Source organism: Plectrocnemia conspersa, unplaced genomic scaffold (assembly GCF_051122295.1).
Source record: "Plectrocnemia conspersa isolate PC_06_02 unplaced genomic scaffold, ASM5112229v1 ptg000009l, whole genome shotgun sequence".
Lineage (NCBI taxonomy): Eukaryota > Metazoa > Arthropoda > Insecta > Trichoptera > Polycentropodidae > Plectrocnemia > Plectrocnemia conspersa.
In genome coordinates, this window is record NW_028277173.1 from 27648205 (window position 1) to 27671435 (window position 23231).

The window sequence follows — 23231 nt, forward strand, 5'->3', positions numbered from 1 at the left end:
ATAATTTTACGAATGTCCTATTCGTTTGACTGCCCCTGTACGTTCGTAGAATACTATCTAGTATATATCGACAATGGTATCTTGTCCATATGTGCGCGTAAAAGCACTCTAATACTGCTCTTTTTGCACATATGAAAATCAATTGTGATCGTTTATTTTCGATATAGGCACATAGTGAAGTGTTATGGTTTTATTTTATTAAAAAAAGAGAATTCAATAATATTTTACTTGCACTTTTTTTCTAAAGTAAGTGTTGTTTTTCTTTCAATCTTAAAATAAACGAGCTATGAACTGGTCTTAACTGCTATTTATCAGTTTATTTATGTATCGAAAATTAAAAAAAATGGTTATTACATTAAATATATTTATATAACTATATTATATTATAATATACCCAAGTGAAATTTATTTTTATATCCTTGCTATCTCATCACATAATAGTCAATCATAGATTTTCACCGAAAGAATCCCAACATCGATGGTACTAACTCAATTGTAATACCGTACTTACCGACTCACTTCCTTTGATATACGGCAATGTCACGGTATATTTCACGTTCTTTACCACGTCGATATCATTGAATAAAACCCTCAATATCGTATATAATGCAAAGTCTCGTGCTTCTTATTCAAATATTTACCGTAACGCCCAGCCCCTGTTTGCTATCTGTGCCCCAAGCGCACATATTTGTCCTCTTCATTCCATTATCATATTTTTATTTTATACATATTATATATCAAAATATATAGGTGAATGATAAAATGCTACTGCTGCATGTGATAAAATACATAAAATGTCCTTTAATAGCATTCTGTGCGGAAAATTGCCGTTTACCTTCTTTCTTGGCCTTAAACGTCATACATACGATTTAGTCTTAACACTTTGTGGGTAATCTCTAAATAGTACTACACTTACTAATTGATAATATACATATTTTATAATTTCAATAACTACATTTTTATATTGAATTAAATATGAATTAAAAAAATGATAAATTAAAAATATGTGTTTAAAAAATAAAACGCTATTGCAGAGATAGACATTACAACGTTTAAAAACATAATAGATGAAGGAAAATAAAATATTGAATGGGAAAGGTGAAAAGTATACAAAGATAAATTTATATATCGTTGTTATAACTGCTATGGATATAATCATAAAGCTAGTGAATATAAAAATAAGAAAAATGTATAAAATGTAGATCAGAAAAGCATTTACTAAAACATGGCGAGTAAAAAAGTTGTGTAAATTATTGCAGAGCAAATATAAACTTAAATATTAATTTTAATGTTTAGCATAATTCGATGCTTTAAAATTGTTTAATATATAAAAGAAGCGTTCTGTTGTTTCGACCAATGAAAAATAAGCATTTAAATATAAAACAAGATGGCCGACAGTACCGTGACAACAGTTTTAAATAATTATTATTTAATAATAAAATTTTGCTACGCGACAGTAATTTTCATTCATTTGTCATTTGATTGAATATAAATAGTCGGATTGCAAATTAATTAGGTGTGTTATAACCATGAAAATTAAATATATACATTATGTGTTGAGGATTAAGAGAATACATTTAATAAACTAGATAAACAATCATAATGAAATCTTTAAATTTTGAATACCCGGCGACGGGCTCCGAGACCGAAAAGTGAGTTTTTCTTTTTATTAATAATGGGATTGCAAATTTACTAGATGTGTTATAACTATGAAAATTAAATATATACATAATGTGTTTAGGATAAAAAGAATATATAGATTAAATTTGATAAGCAAACATAAAACAATCTTCGTAATAAAATCTTCAAATTTTGAATTCCTGTCGCGGGGCTCCGAGGCCGAAAAGTGAGTTTTTCCTTTTTTATTACATAAACACTATAATTGCTTCCTATTTAATGCACATATACGCTAAAATTTAAAAATTGCAAATAAACCAGGTATGTTTTAAACGTAAACATGTAATACATCCTTAGTATGTATGAGGATTGAAAGTTAATGTCGATTAAATCGACGCTGTTGCAGTGGAAACGCTATATATATCAGCCAACGAATAGTTTATAAATGTGTAGTTTCTTGGATGTTATCTAATAAACGACATTTTACAACGATTATAAATATGTGATTTCATACCTGGAATAGTGGGTTATTTTTAATTCCGATGTGGCAAAATATGTATACGTCACGGTTTTTATTCAATTTTTGTTCAGTACCATCATTCCTCTTTCGGAATAGCCAAATTCAAGATATTCAGTTACATCAAACTTATGTAGTATGTTCCTTATAAAAAGATAATACTTGCTTACAGTGAATTCAACATGAGGAGATATACTCTTCGTTTATATATATATATATATATATAAATTCTACGTTGCAGCTACATAGGTCATCAAAGTGTTCCATCATTGCTTCCGAAAAATAATTAAAAACAATAAGACCTTATGGAGAGTAAACTTTGAATACATAACTACCAATAATATAATCCATAAATTAAATTTAAACGACAACCGAAGAAAAAAATTAACGGAAGTTACTTTAGAGGATTAAATACGTGGATTGGCATCTCTTAATCTTTTACATAATTGTCGCAATATTTGATATATTAATTGTTTGCCATACGTAAATCTTATTAGACCTATCATTGTTTCTGAAAATTAACTGTAAACGATACTTTATAGTGGGTAAAATTTAACTTTCTGTTTACACTAATACGAGATTTTTCATTATTACTAGCATTGTGATATGTTTAATTTACTTTGGTATGTATACCTTTAATTGCGCAATCACTGCTGTTTGTTTTTTAATATTAGATCCTGGAAAGTTAATGTTAATTTTGCTAAAATAACCGTGATATATTATTCATACAACCAAAGACTTACTGGCACACTCATAATTTATAGTTTTGTATTATATTGTTTATAATTCTAAATGCTACATTACTTTAAATCATCTTCAATTGACACTAAGAAAAACACCGTGATTATAACGTATTTCACTGTTTATAGCATATTTCAATGGCGCTGCGACCGCTTACCAGATGACAGTATAACTGTCACATGTAAGCAAATTTGAAAGAGAAATCCCCGGTTTTGGGCGCGCTTGAGAACGAACGATATAAACTGTAAAACACTTATTAAAATATGTATAACAATCTTTAAATTAAAAAAAATATATTTTTTAGAATATGTTTAGTTTATACAGAAAATGACTTATAATCGCTCACATTGCACCAATTATAGGTGATCGATTGTGTTGTAGCGTCAGTGAGGTGTACTAAAATATTTTTTATTATCAGTTTTATTTTTGAGTGGATTTGTAACCGATGCTATTTATTATTATTATTTAGTTAAACTGTAAACCTACTTTTAAATTATGCAAAATGTTACGTTTTAATATTAATTTTTATATTTAACAAATTATGTTCAAGAATATGAAATGATTAAAATATGATTAAATGTGATTTTAATTTAGGGCATACAGAAGGAATTATACTATTTATTAAAATATATATAAATTATAATACAATATTTAAAAATTATAAAGATAAGACAGTCAAGATTTTCGATGAAAAAATTCCCATGTTATTATGTTTAGCATATAGATGTATAAACAGTGATCCAAACTCATTCTTAAAAATTCACAAATAGTATTACAAAATGGAGTTCTGACAACATTTTGGATACTGTTGAAATTGGAGACTGGAATTTTAATTGGAAAAAATGTGATTTTTATACTACAAAAATAGAAAATTGGTTTACGACAATGTGTTAACGAAAATACAAGGAAAACTAATAATTCGAGCACAATAATAGATTAATTTTTTAGCAATAGTAAAAGAGTGTAATGTAAACTTAAAGAAAAACTTATTATTTTATTGTAAATATTTATATAAAAAAAATAATGTAATTAAGATGAAAAAAATAATGATATAAATAAAAAAATCTTTTTTAAATTAAGATTAGAATTACAAAAATGTGACTGAAATATAGATAACATATGATATAAAACAATATTTATATGAATATTGTAGACAGTAAAATAAAAAGTAAATTTAATTTTAAAACAGTATATCGATACAACCCAAAACAGTGGTTCAATGATGCTGTTAAAAATGCTTTGAAGAATAGATATAAAGCATACAAAATATTGCAAATAATATGAACAAATCATGTAGAAAATTAAGTCTTAAATTAAAAATGGAAAACATAGCAACTATTTTATATTAAAAATATGGCATTCAAGGCATTAAGAATTGCTAAAAAATGGTATGAAAAATCGATAGATGAAATAAAAAAATTTTCAAATAAGATGTGGAAAACAGTAAAAAAATTAATTAATCCTACTCAGAAAAACGAATATAATAAATATGAAGATTGATAGAAATATGTATAAAGAACCTTAAATAATAGCAGAAAAAATAAATACTACATGAATTCAATACTTTTAGTTTAATAATTTAGTACAATACAATAATAAAAAATTGAAAGTAAATGTAAAATTTAGTGAATTTTTAAATCAGTATCTTTTAAAGAAATTCACAAGATAATTTTTAAATTAAAAAATGTATCAGTTAAATAAATAAATTAATATGAATTTACCTTTTTATATTTGATTGATTTTTTGGGTAGCAGGCACATTCTAACGTTCTTTAGGAAATTATACGCTTATAAATAATCATATTATTTTTTAAATTTACAAAGAATAATGTTGATAGAAATAAGTATGAATATATATTATTGAATCTCACGTAATATATATTATCGTATCATATTTGTACTTCTATTATATGAAATAAGCCGTAAATATAATTTCTTTTATGGTTTCAGCAATAATGAATATCGAATTTTCTCGTTTAGATTGTATCACGCAACAAACAATCATATTGTATTATCCCTTTTCTCCAAATATCATCAATCAACCCTTACAATTTGCTATCACAAATCTGATCGCCACTCTCGCGGCTTACAAACAAATCGTTAAATATCCCATGCATAAATTTATGCCACGCTACCTTTCCCAACGTTGAATTGTTTTAATGCGTCCATATCAAATGGTTCACACATGACTCAGTCCAGAGCCATAAATAAAACGCTTCCGTAATTTCGCAACCCTTATAGAACTATAATATGAAAACTCATGTCATGTCTAAGGGAGTCCTATCTCGCACTTTAATGCGTTCTCGTACTAAACTAGGCAATTTCTATTTCCCCTTTGACTGGCTTTTGACGAATGGCCGCGCTAAATTAATGAGGCGGCTGCTACTTGCACGTTTATGCTTAAATCCGGAAGAGAAATTAGCTCATATAAAATATCCGTGACTGGCGGAGCATTCTCTGGTTCTCTTTCTCTCTCGCCAGGGGCGTATTTAATACCGGTTTATATGCCCTGGCGTATAAAAGACACTAGAATCCGGGAAAAGGTCGCAGGACGTTAGGGCCGTATAAGTTGCGACCTATTGTGAAAAAGCTACTAATGTGAATAATTTACTTTTGAGTAGCAGTGCTGATGTCGCACGTGTGTGGCGACTCTCATTATTGTTAATTTATTTTGTGGAAGCACGATGCGTTAAAGCAGCGAGTAAGCAATAAATATACGGCTCGCGTGCCGGATCCGGCTCAACTCTAAAATTATCCAAACCGCAATTCTAGACTTCATACATATTTAATTTAAATAAAATGCTAGTCTTACAATATATGCACGAAAATTTGTCTTTAAACCCGTATTTATTTATTAAAATATAAAAATGAAAAATCTTCTAAAGCTTATATTCATAATATTTTTTGAAAACCTTATTTATTTATTTGACAAGATAAAGACTAGTGTATTATAATAACTTTAAAATTTGTTTTCAGTTCTGTCATCTGGATCGACGGATGAATTATATATGTCAATGAAAAATTTGGATGTATGTGGACCGAATTTCTTACCTGGCAACAACAACGATACGCTTCCGAAGCAGGATATCGAAAAAGTTCGAATGATAGCTGGAATCTATCTGGGATGCATGTGCTTGGCAGTTTTGATCGTGGCATTCGGGGTGGACTCTTTAACCAGGTTAAACTTGTATTTTATCACCCTCATACATATTATATCCCAATGTATACCGATGGGAAAAGTTTTCGATAGAATATATTTAATAATGTAATTTTTACTAAATCTCATTTTTAAAAATAAAACATATTGTCATTTATTAAATGATGCGTTGAAAATACTAATGGCGAACTCAACAAATGTATGTTTAAAAATAATTAATTATAAAGTTATTTAAGTGTCTAATGTTGCATTCGTTAATGTAGGATTATTAATTACTTATATTATGAAAAAAATATTTTTCTTGCTCTCTTATTTTGAGCAACTTCCATATTCGTTTAGCATAGTCTTCAGAGCTTAAAATATATTAATAAATCACATTTTTTTAAATATAATTTTCAAGTTTATGGAATACTTCTTTATAATATAAAAAAATAAACCAAATAAAAAAATTCAATATGCAATTATTTTTTTAATTAGATCGTGTTGCAATGTTTTGATTGTGCCATAGCGCATACCGCATCATTGGGCACGGACTTTAAAACTGAGTTTTGACTAATTCCAGGTACGAAAAGAAGCGTCAGGGATCTGGCACAGGACTCAGCGGCGTGCAACTCCTGGCCATCACCATGTCACTGCTGAAAGAACGCAAGCAACTGCTCATTTTACCCATAACCATTTGGCTGGGTCTCGGACAAGCTTTTGTGGGCGCTGATTATACTGCGGTGAGGTTCATATAATGTTTGGATGTTGCGGCTTTTGATGAAACATCGGAAACTCGCCTTGTTAATTTACAATAGTCTCGGCTTGTACCAGCGCGATTTAATTAGCGGTCTCGTTACCTATCTGATAATTGGTTGTTCAAATTTACAACATCGTAACTAGAGTTAGTTATTTAAAATATCAAATGTATGAAAGCAGAACCAATGCTCATAACTTTTGCTGAGAGAGTTAGTATTATTCGAGGATCGTAATATTGCCTTTTTAAATTAATTAAGTAAATAGCAAATTATAAGTTAAGCTTACTTGACATAAATATACTTTGACGCACACTAGTATATTATTATATAAAGAGTTACATTTTTTTTATAGTCCTTTGCAAATAATCTAAAATGGAAGCGTTTGTTTTTTGAAAAATGACAAATTATTCTCTGCAAGTACAATATTACTAAAAAAATAAATGTTAATAATACTTTATTTTGAGTAGTAATCCGTACTCAATTCAACGTAAGCCTTTTGCTTCCTGAACCTTCTGGAATTACTTAGAAATATCGATGTATAACATAATAAATCCTCACTTTTGAAATGATTCGTCCCTCTTCGTTGTGATTTTAATATTATTATTTTGCAAAAGAACTGGAGAATTCTTTGATTAAGTTTTGTACTTTCGGGATTGCTGCCGAAAATGTAACTTTTGTAGCTAGTTAGACTTATTGTTTATAGTAAAAAGTATGCAATTCATAAAAAATGCGTACAGAAAAATGTAGATGTCTGAGAGTCTACTCTGTGGTCGTCGATGATTGCCCTTGATTCGGGTCTGGAAGTTTTCCTACGGCCGTTATTGATTGCTATTGGTGTTTTAAACGATTGCTATTCATATGAACCCAGTGTTATTTTATACTAGTTATTTAAGGAAGCTTGAATAAATATGAGACGAGACAATTTGGAGCCAATTCGTGTCTAATAATACCTCTAAAATTTATCCACTTTAGTGAAATCTTGTTATAAAAAAACATTGTTTGTGAGGCTGTCTAATAATTACAAAAAGGGCTATTTGTTGCAGGGTTAGCGTGTCTCTAAACTTAATAAGATGTTTTTTTCAAATAATAATCGCCTGTTTTTACAATAATGAATGACTTCCGAATGTCGATTTTAATAACAAAGAGTATTGTTTCACCCAATTCATCATAATTGGCCAAATCTCTTAAGTCCGGAACTTACTTCTGTTACTCTATCCAAAACTACTACTTTGCTTCTGATTTGAAATAAACGATAGTCTAACTAAGCTCACACCAAGATAATAAATAGACCAAGATAACAATTAAAAGACTGTATTGAACTGTTCAACTTTATCTGAGTAAGGATTACTAACTTAATCAAAATAATTCATCACGTATACAGATTTCAATACAAAATTATTTATGAATAATCATAAGCTTTCGTTTAGTGTTTTATATGATTTTTTACTAGTATATCTACAGTATAAATATTATCTTTCTTGAAAATTGTAGAAGTAAAAAAATCACCTCGATTTAATGCAAATAAAAACAAATCAATTCCAGACATATTTTTTTGATTTGTATTAAAATAATAATATGTTTAATTATGTAAATTTTGGACTATAACACTTTTTGCTATAATAAATATTAGGTTTAATACATTTAAATTAAACTATATTTACTCATATCATTCCTAAAAGTTGTCTTTTGAATGTGATACTGCAGCATTGATATTTTAATACAGTGAACAATTATTTTGGCATATAATTAGTGAATTTAAAAAATAATAAATAATAGGTCTTTATTGTTACCATATGGCAATGCTAATGAATATGACGTATGAATATATAATAAAATCGAAATTAAAAAACAAGCCATTGAAAAAATAATGATTCATTAATCAAGTTATTGAATTGAAGGCAAAAAATATTGCAATCAAGATAAAGTTTTATTTTCCGGTGAATTTAAACAAATATCAATGTGTCACATTTTGAAACAAAAAAAGTATAAAACCAATGCATAAAAAAGCAAGCTACTAACCACAAATTTGACGATACAATAACAACATAGATACTATTCATAATAAAAAAATACTTTATTGCATAGCATAAAAACATAGCTATACATAAAATAGTTTATCATTATAAAGCATTTTAATTCAATTAAAAATATTTTTTATATATTTTTTAACACAATATTAATATACGCGACATTTAATTTAGCTTTAATCGAATTGATCTTTATTAAATCATACTTACAAATTTTTATGGCAAAAACAATTATAAAAATTGTCTAATAAATATAATAGACTTATGGATCATTTCGATAAAAATTGTATGATGTTGTTGAGACATTATTTTTATTTTCTTCTCTTTAAGAAACACAATGCATCTTTATCTAGCATTTTCAATCATTATTTAATTAATTATATACTATTATTATAGCTAACAATCAATAGATGTCACTATGTACAATCTAGCTTGACTAAATATACCTGTTATTGGTTTCTATTTGTAAATAATAAAAGTAACAATAAAAAAATATTCTTAATGCACATTTTACTTTTTCGCGATACGTTTATTTTATTACAAATTTTCGCCAGATTTGTTGCTTTCGCCAAACTGTTTATACTCTTTACCTTTACCTTCATCTTGAACTAACGTGAGCTTGTGATTAATGATCTTGCTATAAAAAGCTATGGATTCTGTAAATTGATTACATTTTCTATTTCATTTTTATTATCCTCGTACCCGCGCTTTTGCGACCTTTATATAATATAACCTCAATCAACAAATGTCCCCGGCAGCTCAGGGTGGAATTTTAATAATAGCGTCATCTCTATGATAAAAATTCGTTATTATATAAACCCGGTACCTTTAGGTTACGAGCCTAGTACCCTGCGGATTACACTATTCCAGCCACTATATTTCTTTCGTACTCCATAGCGAGAGTTGATGGTCGTTTGTATATAAAGAATGTCGCAAACACAAATTCTATTTTCTTTTTAGTAATAGAAACCTTATCAGTCAAATAACACGGTCAAAACAATCTCTTCTATGGACGTAGATATATAGTATATCATATATACGCAATACCTAATGTAATGAAATTGGAAAGGTACACAATCAAGGTTCACTACTTGAATTTAACTCAACATTCACTTTTGTTACCAGATATCGCTACTTTCATTTCAGATATATATTATTTTATAAGCCAATAGTTTACGTCACGCGTATCGTTGGTTTTTTCTTGTAAGCAGTCAAAAAAATCTGATACTTTTTATTCAATAAATAAAATTAATTTATATTTTAATGCACTTAAAATCATACCATTTATAGTAAGGAAATAATAATTTTAAGTAAGAATAAGTTTTAGTAAAATGAATTATGTTAGATAAATATTATAAACATTTTACAAATATGTCTTCTTTGAGAATAATATAATTACCCTCAAATTAAAATGCTGCAGATATAGCAGTAATTTATTCACATTTATAATATTAAAAAAACATTATTTTAAATATTATAGCTTATATTAAATAAAAAACACGGTATTTCTCTGTAAAAAAATATTGAAATGCTAAAAAGTAATTCAATGACCGGTACAGAATTTCGCGCAGGAATGCGATTGGATTGAACAAGTTCTTACATATATTTTCAAATTACACCCTCGTCTCATATGGGGTAGGTATATTGAAAAAAAGTTTTTAGAGAAAGTTTTTTATAGAAATAAAAGTGAGCGTTACAGTCAAACGCAGAAAACGGTCCGTTGTGAAAAATTCTAGGAAACAAAGGCGCCGAAGAGTTTAGCTTTCTATATAAACTTTTCTCTCCACATACAGGGTGGCTTTTTTAATGCATATATTTTTAAATAAAATTTCAATTAATATTACATATTACGTTCATTTATAATTTTGCTTTCATTTTGGATTGATGGCTATGTCACGATTATAATAATAATAGTCACTTGATTTTAAAGTTCCAATATCAGATCTAATGAATACTAAAAGTTTAATTATTCACCATATAATACGCTTGCTAATCTAATGCCTGCACTACACTCTCTGAAACTTGTCCGAACCGAAGTTACAACTGAAGTCGGCCGGGACCTACGACTTCGAGTAAGCGACCACACTGTCGCAAATTTCATATTCCGTCCGGACGGCGGCTTCTGTCACGTACAGCCCGCATATTTGCGCGCGATTGAAAAATGTGCCAAATAATTTAAATTTTCATATTATTAAAATTACGCTACTGATAATTATAAAAGTTTGTGTGGGCACTCACCAATACAATATCAATGAAAACTTTTCGGTCGTAAATATTCAATTCACGCAAAATCTTTGTCGGCTTTTGCAAAATGCCATAAGGCATAAAAATGATACTTCAGAATACATACACCACATCTGTGACTATTCTAGAATTTATCACCATCGATTCTAAATAAGAATATGTTATGGTGTGACATTTATATAATCCGATCTAGGAAAATACATAAGGATATTTGAAACTATTTTTTTTAACAAAATCAAGTACCACTAATTATTTTTTAATTATTTAATTTTATATGAAAAAAATATAATATCGATATCAGTTAGAAGAATATACTATCAAAAATATAATTAATCCCTTTTGCTGCCCTAAGATATTCTAAGATGTCAGTAAGAGTGTTAAAGTCCCCGATAAGTAAGTGGTAGTATAACTTGACCACGTGACCACGATGCAGCGATCAACATGCGTGCTAACCATAGGACGCTACGCGCATACTGAAATTGAACCGAGTTACTCATTCTAACTCAGTTTGCGAAACACTATATTATTATCTCTTTCACTCTCATCACTTAACACGCGAGAGAGCGAAAGAGGAAGTATCTCATCGCTCGCGCTCGAAAGAGTAGTTCCGACTTCGGTCCCTTTGACTCCGGTCCTTTTACCGACAATGTTCGGAAGCGCTCGAAGCTGGTAAACTCAACTAAATTACCCCCACTTTACCTTTCGTTCTCGGTAACCTCGGACAACTTCCGAAAAATTTTAGAGCGGGCAGAACCGAACTCAACCGAAGTAACCCAATATGTTTTCCGTCCTTGGCCAACCTTGGCCAACTTCCAGAGAGTGTAGTGCAGGCATAACTTTATAATTTTTATATATTTTTTATACATAAATCTGTATAATTATTATATTATTACAAAATAACAACTGCTTTAAAAGCGTTACAATAGTGTAACACCCATTCAATTATTTTTATACAAATGTAAGTAATTCTTTAATTTCCATTTTTTAGTATCGTAATTTTTATTTTAAATTCTATTGTAGAATTAAACTGAGCCATAACTTAACTCAAAGAAATCTTTTAACTATGTTACAGATTATGCCACACATAAAAAAAATATTTTACGCCATCCTGTATATATAAGTTTTATATTTACGACGCGAGACACAACTACGCCGCAATTTAATGCGATTTTCCGAGAGAAAGAAGCGAATTTAAAGAATGCTTTTAAAGAGCAATTTTACTATCGATATTTGACATTTTGTTAAGTGAATCACTTAGATCACAAAAGTGCACGAGGCGTAAATCATATAATGTATTTACAGAGATTGAAATGGAAGTAAATTCAACTTTTATTTACATATTTATAAAATATTAATGAATATAAAAAATAGAATACGTACTATGCTGTATTTCTATAAATAAAAACAACAACATACTTTAGCTTTTTCACTTTTAAAAGTACAGTAATACGTGATAAACTGATGTTATAAATAAAATATTAACTTATTAAAAAAATACATATTTTAAAAATTAAGTATACTAGTAATTGATTAAAAAAATCTTGTAGTATATAATGTAAATTAATTATTAAGAACACTTTAAAGTAATACGCACATAAAGTCATTATTATACCATAAAGTTTATATACTGTCATATTATGTATTCTAAACTGTAAAAGCTCTTTTAATTATAGTTTTTAGGGATTATTAGGTGTCTCAAAGGTGCATTCAGCTCCAGAGATTTCATAAACATATCTCAACAGTTTCATGGTGTCGTATAAAGTTTATCGCCGTATAAAACGGCATAATTACCTCTCGAATAAGTTGTTTGTCGGTCGAGCGGAGCTTAAACGAGCGAAATTATCAAAGTAACCCTCAAGTTTATGGAATTGAAGCGTTGGAAATTCCTTTAGGATCTAAGCGCCAATTTAAATTGCATCTACAAACATTCCATTTATAAGATCTTTATTCAACGCAAATTTACTGCCATAATTTATTTGTAATATTTTACAATGATTAAAGTTGTAACATTAGCATTAAATAAAAATTATACCTAGTTCAATATTACGTTGATTGTAATCAATTATAAGATCCAAAAACAACATATAAGTAAAAATAGTGATTCAATCTATATGGCGAAAATACTATTCAATGCAATTAACATTGCGTATATTGTTCTTTTTTAATAATATTTATGAGTAGTGAAATTATCATTAGACGTGTCATATCATTTTTTTGCTAATAAAAATAAATATTTTTTTTATATAAATATTTTCACATTTTTATGTTAAAAAACATTATATTCGTTAGTAAAAGAATGTTACTAGTAAATCGTATTTTTTTACTCAAAATATTTTTAGTGTATTTATACACATATCGTCATAATTCTTCAAATTTAACTTGAAAAAAAATTATATAAAATTTGTAAAATACATGGCAAAAAACTATTAAAATTGTTAGTTATTACTAACAAGTTTAATAATTTTTTTGATTACTTTTATTTTTACTACAGGATCATACAATCGTATTATTCACGGAGCATCCTAATTCCCTTCGCTATTCCATAACATTTATCTATCTGAGACAGAGCGTGAAAGAACATAAATTTTATTGTTGAATATAGTGGTGATATATTTTATAAATAATAGGAATAGCATTGGATTTAAATACAATACTTTAAGTAAACATAGTATGACATTAAATAATCAAAATAAGAAGCATATATTTGTATGAATAAAGGTAAATGTAATAAAGTTTTTTTTATTTACTATGTTAAATGTATTAAAAAATAGTAAATAATTATTTTAATTTTATAATAAATAAATATTATGGCGCTTACACCCCTATAATTTTTAGTCCTTAATTATTGTTTTTTTAATGTAGAAATGAAAAATATTTATTTATTTAAATTTTTCAAGTAGATCATAAATTTAGCATCGATTGAATAATTTATATTTCTAACGACATACTAAATTAATTTTAAGGTTCATTTTATTTATTATTAAATATATTAGTGATATATTTGATAAGTAATAGGAAAACTTGAGGTACACATATTTTTACATTAAATAATAAAAATAAGGAATATTTATTTTTATAAATATAGTTTCATCTGACAATATGCTTTATTGCTTTTTTATGTTGCGTTGATTAATTTTTATTTACATAAAATGTTATTTTTTTATATATTGTATTTCAGGAAATAGTTTTTAATTTTCCAATTTTATATTGAAAAAAATATTATGGCGCTTACACCTATATAATTTTCACCCTTCAATTATTGTTTTTTACTGTTGAAACGTAAGAGATTCTAAAATTTCAATTTTCTCAAGGAGATAGCCTCGCATTTGATGGATTTTCTTTGTAAATGTTTGCGATGCGGAAATTTTCGCCTTTTAATTAAAATTTATTTAAATGGCAGTTTTTTTCGGGAAGAATGTCGCTTTTGATTGGACTTGATGAAATTAATTTCGTTACGGTATATTGGGACTTTGAGGCAAATCGGATCTAACATTAAAAAAGCGTAAATAATTATCGAAGACCAAGACTTTATTGCCTCGTCAACCAAAATCTAATTAATCATTGTAATTATTAAATAAAAATATATAATATAAAAAATATACTCTTTATGTTTAAGAAAAAGTAAGATTTATATAAATGAAAAGCTTTGGTATTAATAAAAACATATCTAATAAATACAAAAGTCCAACCTTTCATTGAATTTGCGACCTAATTAATTTTATTGGAAATATATACTTTTAATAAAACATACCTTAACAAAAAAATAATTAGGGCTTTAAAGCTGACATATATATAAATAAAAGTTAGTTGCGGTAAAATTATTATAGCATATTACCTTTACAAATTAAATTAAAATATATACTTTGAATTTATTTGTTCTGTCAGTAAAATTTATTATTTTCTTTTTTAATTTTATCTATTAAAATAGTGCTGTCAAAGGCTTTTAAAATCTATTTCAATTATGAATATGACATGTACATATGTAGTATTTTAAATCATAATAAAAAAATTAGTTCTTTAATTAAATAAACATATGTTAAAAAGTATAGCAAAAAAATGTGAATAACAATATTAATTTCGCTTTCACACAAACAAAAACAGACTTTTTACTTGGTAATTAAATTATTTTACTGCTGTTTGTATATTTTATAATATTCCATATTATCGTTAAAATAAATAAATTTAAGGCATATAACATTTTTTTAAATATATTTTAATATTTCCTCCATTTATACGCATTTTTTTTTTGCAAATTGTATGTTGTATTGTATTGTATATTTTATTGTTAACTCTTTAAACGTCTAGTAATTACATTTTTTTTCTTAGTGTAATTGAAGCAAACAGTTGATTATTTAGAATATATCGTAACAAAAAATAATACATGGTAATTAAATAACAAATATTATTTTAGGGATACGTTGCTTGTGCTTGGGGAACACAAAACATTGGCTATGTTATGATTTGCTACGGATTATGTAATTCAATATCAGCAATTGGAACAGGCTCAATAGTCAAGGTAACGAACTTAATACAATTTCGATATCATAATATCAAAAAAATATTTTATATGTAGTTAGATATTAAACTCGCCATAAATATCGTATTTAAATCGTTTATATTAATTACTATACATAAATTTAAACAATATAAAGAAAGTTTATTTAACTTAAGATTTAAAAATATATCAATGACCTTGAAAAGGTCATGCGAGAATATTTGGTATCTAACGAAATATCATGATATTAAAAATGACATGTTTCATTTCATTCATGTCGATTCACGTCAAATCATTTTTTTAATACTATGTACACCTTTTCCTAATAATATTTATATTTAGCTCACAGGTAGACCACCCGTTGTGTTTGCGGCTATGTTCCTTCAGATGGGTATTTTAATAGCACTTCTGATATGGAAGCCAACCAGTGATCAAAAACCAGTGTTTTTCGTCATATCTGGACTTTGGGGAGTATGCGATGGAGTTTGGCTTGTGCAAATAAACGGTGAGCTATTATGCATTAAATTTAATGGCAGTGCCAAGCGCCGCTTGCCCTATTTTATTTTTTCATTGTTGACCATTCACGCGTTGTCGCGTAATATGCTGTATGTTTGTTTTCTTAAGCTAAAAATAATGTAAATTATACTTATAAAAATATCGTGCGAACGTTATATAAATTTGAACTTTAAGATATTTGTTTTGTGACTTTTATCGGTTAAAAGCGGGAGACATAGAAAATTTTTGTTTGCAATATTTCATTGCCCTACGCGCAATTGTTCTAGGTTTTTGTTAGACAAGGCACCTTTGTTAGATTGTCACTTTCTACTGTATAATTGTAATTAAAAAAAAACACAAATTAAGTATAATTAATATTAAAGCTAAGAGGCATGTGATTTATTATACGCAGTCCATCAATGGAACACGATCGAAGGCTTTCCATCCTTTTTACATCCGACATGATTTATTTCTTTAAAATCATGACAGTTAAAAAATAAAAATACGATTCAAATACTCTTATTGCAAATATTGCTAGAATTTTATATTTTTTCAGCAAACAAACAGCCTGAAAAACCTTTCGTTAGCCACAAATCTGAATTTTATTAAAATATTGTAAATTTTTAAAGCACCCCATTCATTTCGCGGACGAATAACAAACAACAAAATGCGGCAAACCATTAAAACATAAATGATTTTACCGAATCGCTAACGAGCAATTACAATAGGTGCCTTATGAAAACCAACAGGCGTAAAATATTTCAAAATTAACTTTTTGCATTTTCCACCGGCGTATAGAGGTTTCAAAGCGAAACAAGAGGTTTCCCAACTGACAAAGGGCGACTCATCAGATAATGGCGTCTATCCGTTTTATTTCACCTGACTACGAGCCTTCCCCTATATCTCCTTTCGCTATTTACTTATTCAAACCAACCCATGAGGTCACGTCGTATATCTGGTAATGGTTAGCAAAGGACCCTTTCGGCAACCCGAGCCCATAAATTTGACCTAACACTCTTGTCTTTTAACATACTCGTTTGAGCCTCCGATCGGTTGGCCTCTTTCTATATATTTTTTTTGGGTATTGCTTACAAAGTTCATATAAAAATATTTATTTGTCAGATTATAGGCACATCCAGTTTTTCTGTCATAGGTCATAAACCAAAATATTTAATTGTATAGTTAGAAACTTTAATACCAACACATGTATTGCTAATTAAAAATAAATAAATAGTTTTAAATTATCAATCATCAAGTCGCTTCTAACCATCCAACTAATTTTATATAAAATCGCTTTGCAGTTTCTCTAGTTAATTTGCTTTTTCGTTAATGCAATTTAATTTGCGTATAAAAGTAAACCCCTAAAGACTTTAACTTCACAATAAACCCGTTTAATATTCCTTTGTTGTGAATCGCGGTTTGAGTTCGTTAGTTCTGATCGGTGTATTTAATAGTTGACGAAGACTAATTTGTCACTGTGTTTTATTGTCAGATTAAGTTATGAGATAAATCATAATATTTGTCAAATAAATCAAGTTTAGAATAATTTAATTCAATTATTTTCTTGAAGCGTTGCTGAAAATAATTTTCAATTAGTTATATTTAGTAACAAAATTATAATTGTTGAATAAAATATTAGATTATAAATCTGATTATTAATTTATGTACCAACTTATGCGTGTCGTTTATGTATGATACGCTTAAATTATCAGCACGCATTAAATATATTTAAAAAATAGTGAAAGCCATTAAAAGCAAGGTTCTTTCTATCAAGATGCTATCTAATCATGAAGGTCTTTAAAAGGCAAACAAAAAACAATCAAATATAAGTAGAGAAATACGGTTAACGCCAAAATAAAAATATTAATAATCTTCACAAGGTTAGCAAAAAATATTGCTTTATAAAAATATGTTTTGGCTATAAAACCGGTAATACACATCGCTGAGACATGGTGAATGTGAAGCTAACAAACACTAATGTAAAGAGCTTGAATGTCTTTGCAAGGGTATTTCACCGTCTTTGAGATCTAGCCAAGAATCGTTTATGCACATTACAATTAATAATAAAGATCTATACATGCGAAATAAATATGTGAACAAAATCTTTTTATCGTAATTTAAATATTATGACACAAAAAAGAATAGATATTCGAATTATAACACATATCTGAATATAGACTCACACACGCACACGTAGCTATATGTGCGTCCAAAATGCGTATACTGGCACAAACTGATATAATGTCTTTTTATTATTAAAAATATATATTTATATACATATGTCTATTACGTGTCTTCGAGAATCACGATCGCATCCTCTTTTAATGCCCGTTAATTCGCCTCCTTAATACGCTCGCATTGCACATTGATCCGCTTAACCCTTTGGACGCAATAATCGACTACAGTCGCAGAATTGATTTTTTTTATCTCTTTACACAAAAATCAGTAAAAAAAAATGTTTTTAGGAAAAAAAATTTTTTTGTGAATAGACATAAAATATCATTTTAAATAAATAAAAATTAAAAAATCAGAACATTTAAACACAAAACCAAAGTAAAATTTGAATTTAAAAAAAAAATAATTTATATTTATTTTTGATTAACGCGTCCAAAGGGTTAACCTTTTAAACGACGCAAACTATTAGTACAGCCTTGTACTTACAATAAGCTTTAACTGTCCTTAACTATATTGCAAGTCTTATAAGTATGTATGGTGGGTCGATCGACTCATAACACTAACCGTGTTTTGAAAAAAAAACTTTTTTTTTAATTTTTATTTTTTTAAACGGTATTCGAAAGCTAAGACTTGTTTTTTAAGAAATAAAAAAAAATATTTTTAAATGCAAATTAAGCTTTTGAACACTTTTTGCATACGACATTTTTGAGTTGAATTTGATTTTGCAAAGTTATGACACTTTTAAGGTGCTCAGTAGTTCTATACGATACTAAAAAAATAATTTTAAATCTTCAAACCCAAGCAATTAAGAGCGTAAACTTTTCTGAAAGTCTCAAAATGGCTCGTATGGGGGTCCGATCGAACTGATAGATCGCTTGTTTTGAAGCAAAAAACTATTTTTTTATATTTTATTTAGATGAAGTTTAGGATTTTAAGCGTTTCATATTTAGCGATCTTTTCGTTAAAATTGAAACCTTTTGAGTTACGAGAGTTTTTAGACTTATCGCCATTATGAAAAAAATTGATATATTGGATTTTGCTAGCAAGCATATACAGGGGCTTAAGAATTCTACACTGTTACTAAAATTCAACTTAAAATCTGTATAAATAAGCTTACACTGTCCTTAACTATATTGCAAGTTTTATAAGCGTATGTATGTAATTTTTAATTTTTTTAAACGGTATCATGAGGATATTCGAAAGCTTTATTTTGTATCAAAAATTCAAATCTATATCTTTAAAAGGATCCAAATACTAGCGTTAACTTTATGCCAAGTCGCATAAAAGCTCGTATGGGGGCCCGGTCAATTTACCATAAGACTTGTTTTTAAGAAATAAAAAAATAAAATATAAATTTTAAATGCAAATTAAGCTTCTGAACACTTTTTACATACGACTAATAGTTTGTGAGGAGCTTGTTCGATTCATTTCATTTACTTTTAATACTTTATTAATTTTTTATTGTTTTTTTTCTTACAATGTATTATTTATTTTTTATGTATTAAAATAATAACATGTACTTTTTCTGAAAATTGTGATGCATTGTTTAATCACGATGGTCTTAATTTAATTTAAATAAATTTACACAGCAGAGTATCATTTTTAATTTGTCAGCGTTCACCATATTTTTATGATATGGAATGATGTAACGGATTTTAACACAATAACTATAATAGTTTTAATCAGATACCTATCAAACTTTTAAAAAAAAATAAAAATAAAAAAAAAAAAAAAACTACGACAATTACCGTAATTTTAAAAATCGCAATTTATTATATATAATTAATAAAGTTTTTTTTTATATTATTTATATATTTTTGCCTTTTCTCATTCAAGTATTTTTGTAACAAAACAGTGCTTCGAGTTTTTTTTATTAGATATAATGACTGCAATTTTGCTACATTATGGTGAATTATTCTAGTCGCTGAACATAGCAGAAATAATTAAAATAGTCATAAAAAATAAGTATCTTATGCTCACTAATAAATTATTAAAAAAAAAAAATTTTTATTGCGGTAGCTCTGTACGGTCGCGAGTGACGCATCACAGTTATGTTCTTTCTTCTAAAATAAATGCTTTGTTCTAGATTTATTTATGACAAAGTTTTACATTAAAATTTAATAATAATAATAATAATAAAATCGTTAATTAAATAGTGGAACTGATTTTAAGGGTAATATGGACAACAATGTCTCTTTAGTTTTGTTAAAAAAACATGTGTTTTCACAATATATGTCTCGCGCTGGTGACTCGCTCGGCTGCGCATCGTATGATGTGCATAGCGTGGAATGGGTTAAAAATGTAATATCAATTTTTTTTTAATCTAAGAATATAAAATAAATATTAATGCAGATGTTAAAATAATATAAATAATTTGTAATAACTTTCGGTATTAATTAGTTTTCTTACAATAAATTATAAATCAAATTTCAAACTAAAATACCACGAAACAACCTGTGAAGCCAAATCTTGCGAGATTTAATATGAAACTTGCCTCAATCTTAGTTATTCCAAGACCTTGATTCAACAATCTTGATTCGATCCGTCTGTCTCTAAATTGCAAACTAACCAATCCACCCCTGCGCAAATCGTCAGTTTCGCGTCCGAAATCTTAATAATTCAGCTCGGCGGCAACTTGTTGTCAACGCGGTGCTGAATAATGCATAGCGTCAAGGCGAACGCGCAAATGTACAAACTGCTATAAAAGTTATAAATTGCCCAAGTTGGTGCTAATGCCCACAGCACAAAACCTTCCAAGCCCTTGCAAGGATTCGTGCATCTTAATTAACTTGATTAAGTACGTGGACCAGAGTCTTAGGTCCACTTTGAAAGCAGGTGAGGCAGGATGTAAAGGAATTTTCAAATGACCATTCAAGATTATGAATAGACTCCGAGTCTTACGTTCTCTTGAATATTATTATCAGCCACCTGAATATATCTTTATATGATAAATTCACTAATCAATAATATTCAAAGGCCCTTAAATGGTCTACAGCTTAGACTTTTATACTTATATTTATTTAGAAACGACGAAAGTAATATAATTTAATATAGAAAGACTATATAAAAAAATATAATCAAGACTTTTTTCTGTACACTCGGGTCAATTCATTATACAGGTCCGCTCTAAAATGTGAAGTGCTAAATATTTCAAATATTGAGGTGAGTTACGGAATACGATTTTTGTGATAGCCGATCCGGGTTCTAATTATGACTCTCGACTGAACCGCTCGTTTTCCCTGAGTTTAATTTAACCCTTAATTTGTTGCTGAGGGTTTGTTTTGTTGTGGTGGTTTTTCCACACCGGATCACTTTGACCCAATTATGCGAAAAGTCTAATTAGATTAGCCATAGTTAAAGGTTTTAGTTTAAACAATCATGAAGAGTGTCAATAAAGCTAATTTTTAACAAAAACATATTACACTATAATATAAACACGATTATCTCAATTATCTAAAGTTATATTAGATAGGGATCGGCTTCCCGTGACGCCTGAAGATTAAACCTACAAATTTAATAATAGGCCTAACCATAATCCGGTCCCTTAGTGCCGTGACCTTTGAACAGCGATCCAAAACGTCCAAACTGTTTGTAATCACTTTATTCTAAAAAGGATTTAGTTGTGATTATAGCACATACTATGAGTTTGACGAAAGTTCGACTTATACTGTTTGGGATAATCGAATTAGCAATTTAGATGATTCAGCAATATATATACTGACTAACTAATCCTTTGAAAAATGAAAACCAATCGAATAGAAAATGTTTTAATATACCACAAATTTATCCTTACCAAATATTATACATTTAGAACATATATTATAAATATTTTAATTTTATTATAAAATTATTTAAGTGTTACATGTTCAATTTATTTTATTTATTTATCTAAAATATTATTTTTGTAGATACATCTTATGATCAATATATGTCACTGTACACTAACCAAAACTCTGCTTACAAATATTTAGATAATTAATATTTTAACGGTATTAAATAAATTTAATATTACTTTTAATCACGAGTTGTTTGAACATTTCATTCAGAATAATATTTCAAAAACTCTTTCATTTCACGGTGCAACTTTCTCGAATGAACTATATTTTTTTTCATCGATCCTCGCTTCAAACTCTCAATACACAGATTTCGCATCTGAGAACAGATTTAATCATATATCTCCTAAGTCTACAGACAAGTTTCTTTCACGTTCTAGCGCTGTGCTTTCATTCCTTTCCTTCATCTTTTTTATTTCCTCTCGCTGTGTAATTTAAAAAGCGTACACATCTCGCCTGTAAATTTACACACCCTTCTACTCAAAGAAAGTAATTTACGTCTCTTTGCCCTCAAGTTTAATACAGTTTCCCTCATATTCCGCGCGAGCTTCTCTGAAACAAACAAAAACCGGTTAAGGCTTAATTATTATATAAATTAATGTAATTATTTGATAGATGTTTTACTTGTTAAAGTGCTGTATAATATTAATACGCTTTGAGGAGACTTTGTAGAATTTGTCGGACGTACTAATAAAACTGCAGTTTTATAGTTTAGCTTTTACGTGATGTAACTGCAATAAATTTTCTATACATCCATGTACATTTTATATATTTTTTAATATGGCAGGAGCAATATTTTTTTATAGTATTTGTGCGACCCGCGAGAAATTTATGGGTCTGTGTTGTTTGAATAAAGCGGAAAATAAATTAATTTATGAACTGCTTTTATATGATCCTTCGACATTTCATTACAATGTATTCTCCTACATTTTTGAAATTATCTGCATTAAACATTTTTTAGGTGTAAAGCTCGAAAGAACTGTTTTTAATAATCATATTAATATTTAATGATTAAAATATACTTTGCTGACTGCAGAATATTTTTTTATTTTAAATAAGCAAAAATTTGTTAAAGATAAAGACTGCAAGCGAACGCCTATTTTTAATAAATTCAATAAATATTAGTAAATTAAATTATAATAAATCAATTCACAAAAAAATTATATTAATGTCGATAACAATCAATCCAGATAA

At 27.9% G+C, this 23231-nt stretch overlaps 2 protein-coding genes across 4 annotated transcripts in view; one reads left to right on the forward strand and one right to left on the reverse strand.

Moving 5' to 3' along the window:
- LOC148232495 (metabotropic glutamate receptor 2-like) overlaps nucleotides 1–23231 on the reverse strand; it is a 671990-nt gene that overhangs the window by 630787 nt on the left and 17972 nt on the right. The gene's annotated exons all lie outside the window — the stretch shown is intronic.
- Nucleotides 1–23231, forward strand: part of LOC148232501 (UNC93-like protein) — a 51833-nt gene that overhangs the window by 26867 nt on the left and 1735 nt on the right. For all 3 annotated transcript variants that reach the window (XM_088191659.1, XM_088191660.1, XM_088191661.1), the window contains exons 6-9: nucleotides 5851–6052; nucleotides 6594–6753; nucleotides 15451–15555; nucleotides 15877–16039. In XM_088191659.1, coding sequence (XP_088047785.1) covers nucleotides 5851–6052; nucleotides 6594–6753; nucleotides 15451–15555; nucleotides 15877–16039 — 630 coding nt within the window. The remainder of the gene's footprint in view (nucleotides 1–5850; nucleotides 6053–6593; nucleotides 6754–15450; nucleotides 15556–15876; nucleotides 16040–23231) is intronic.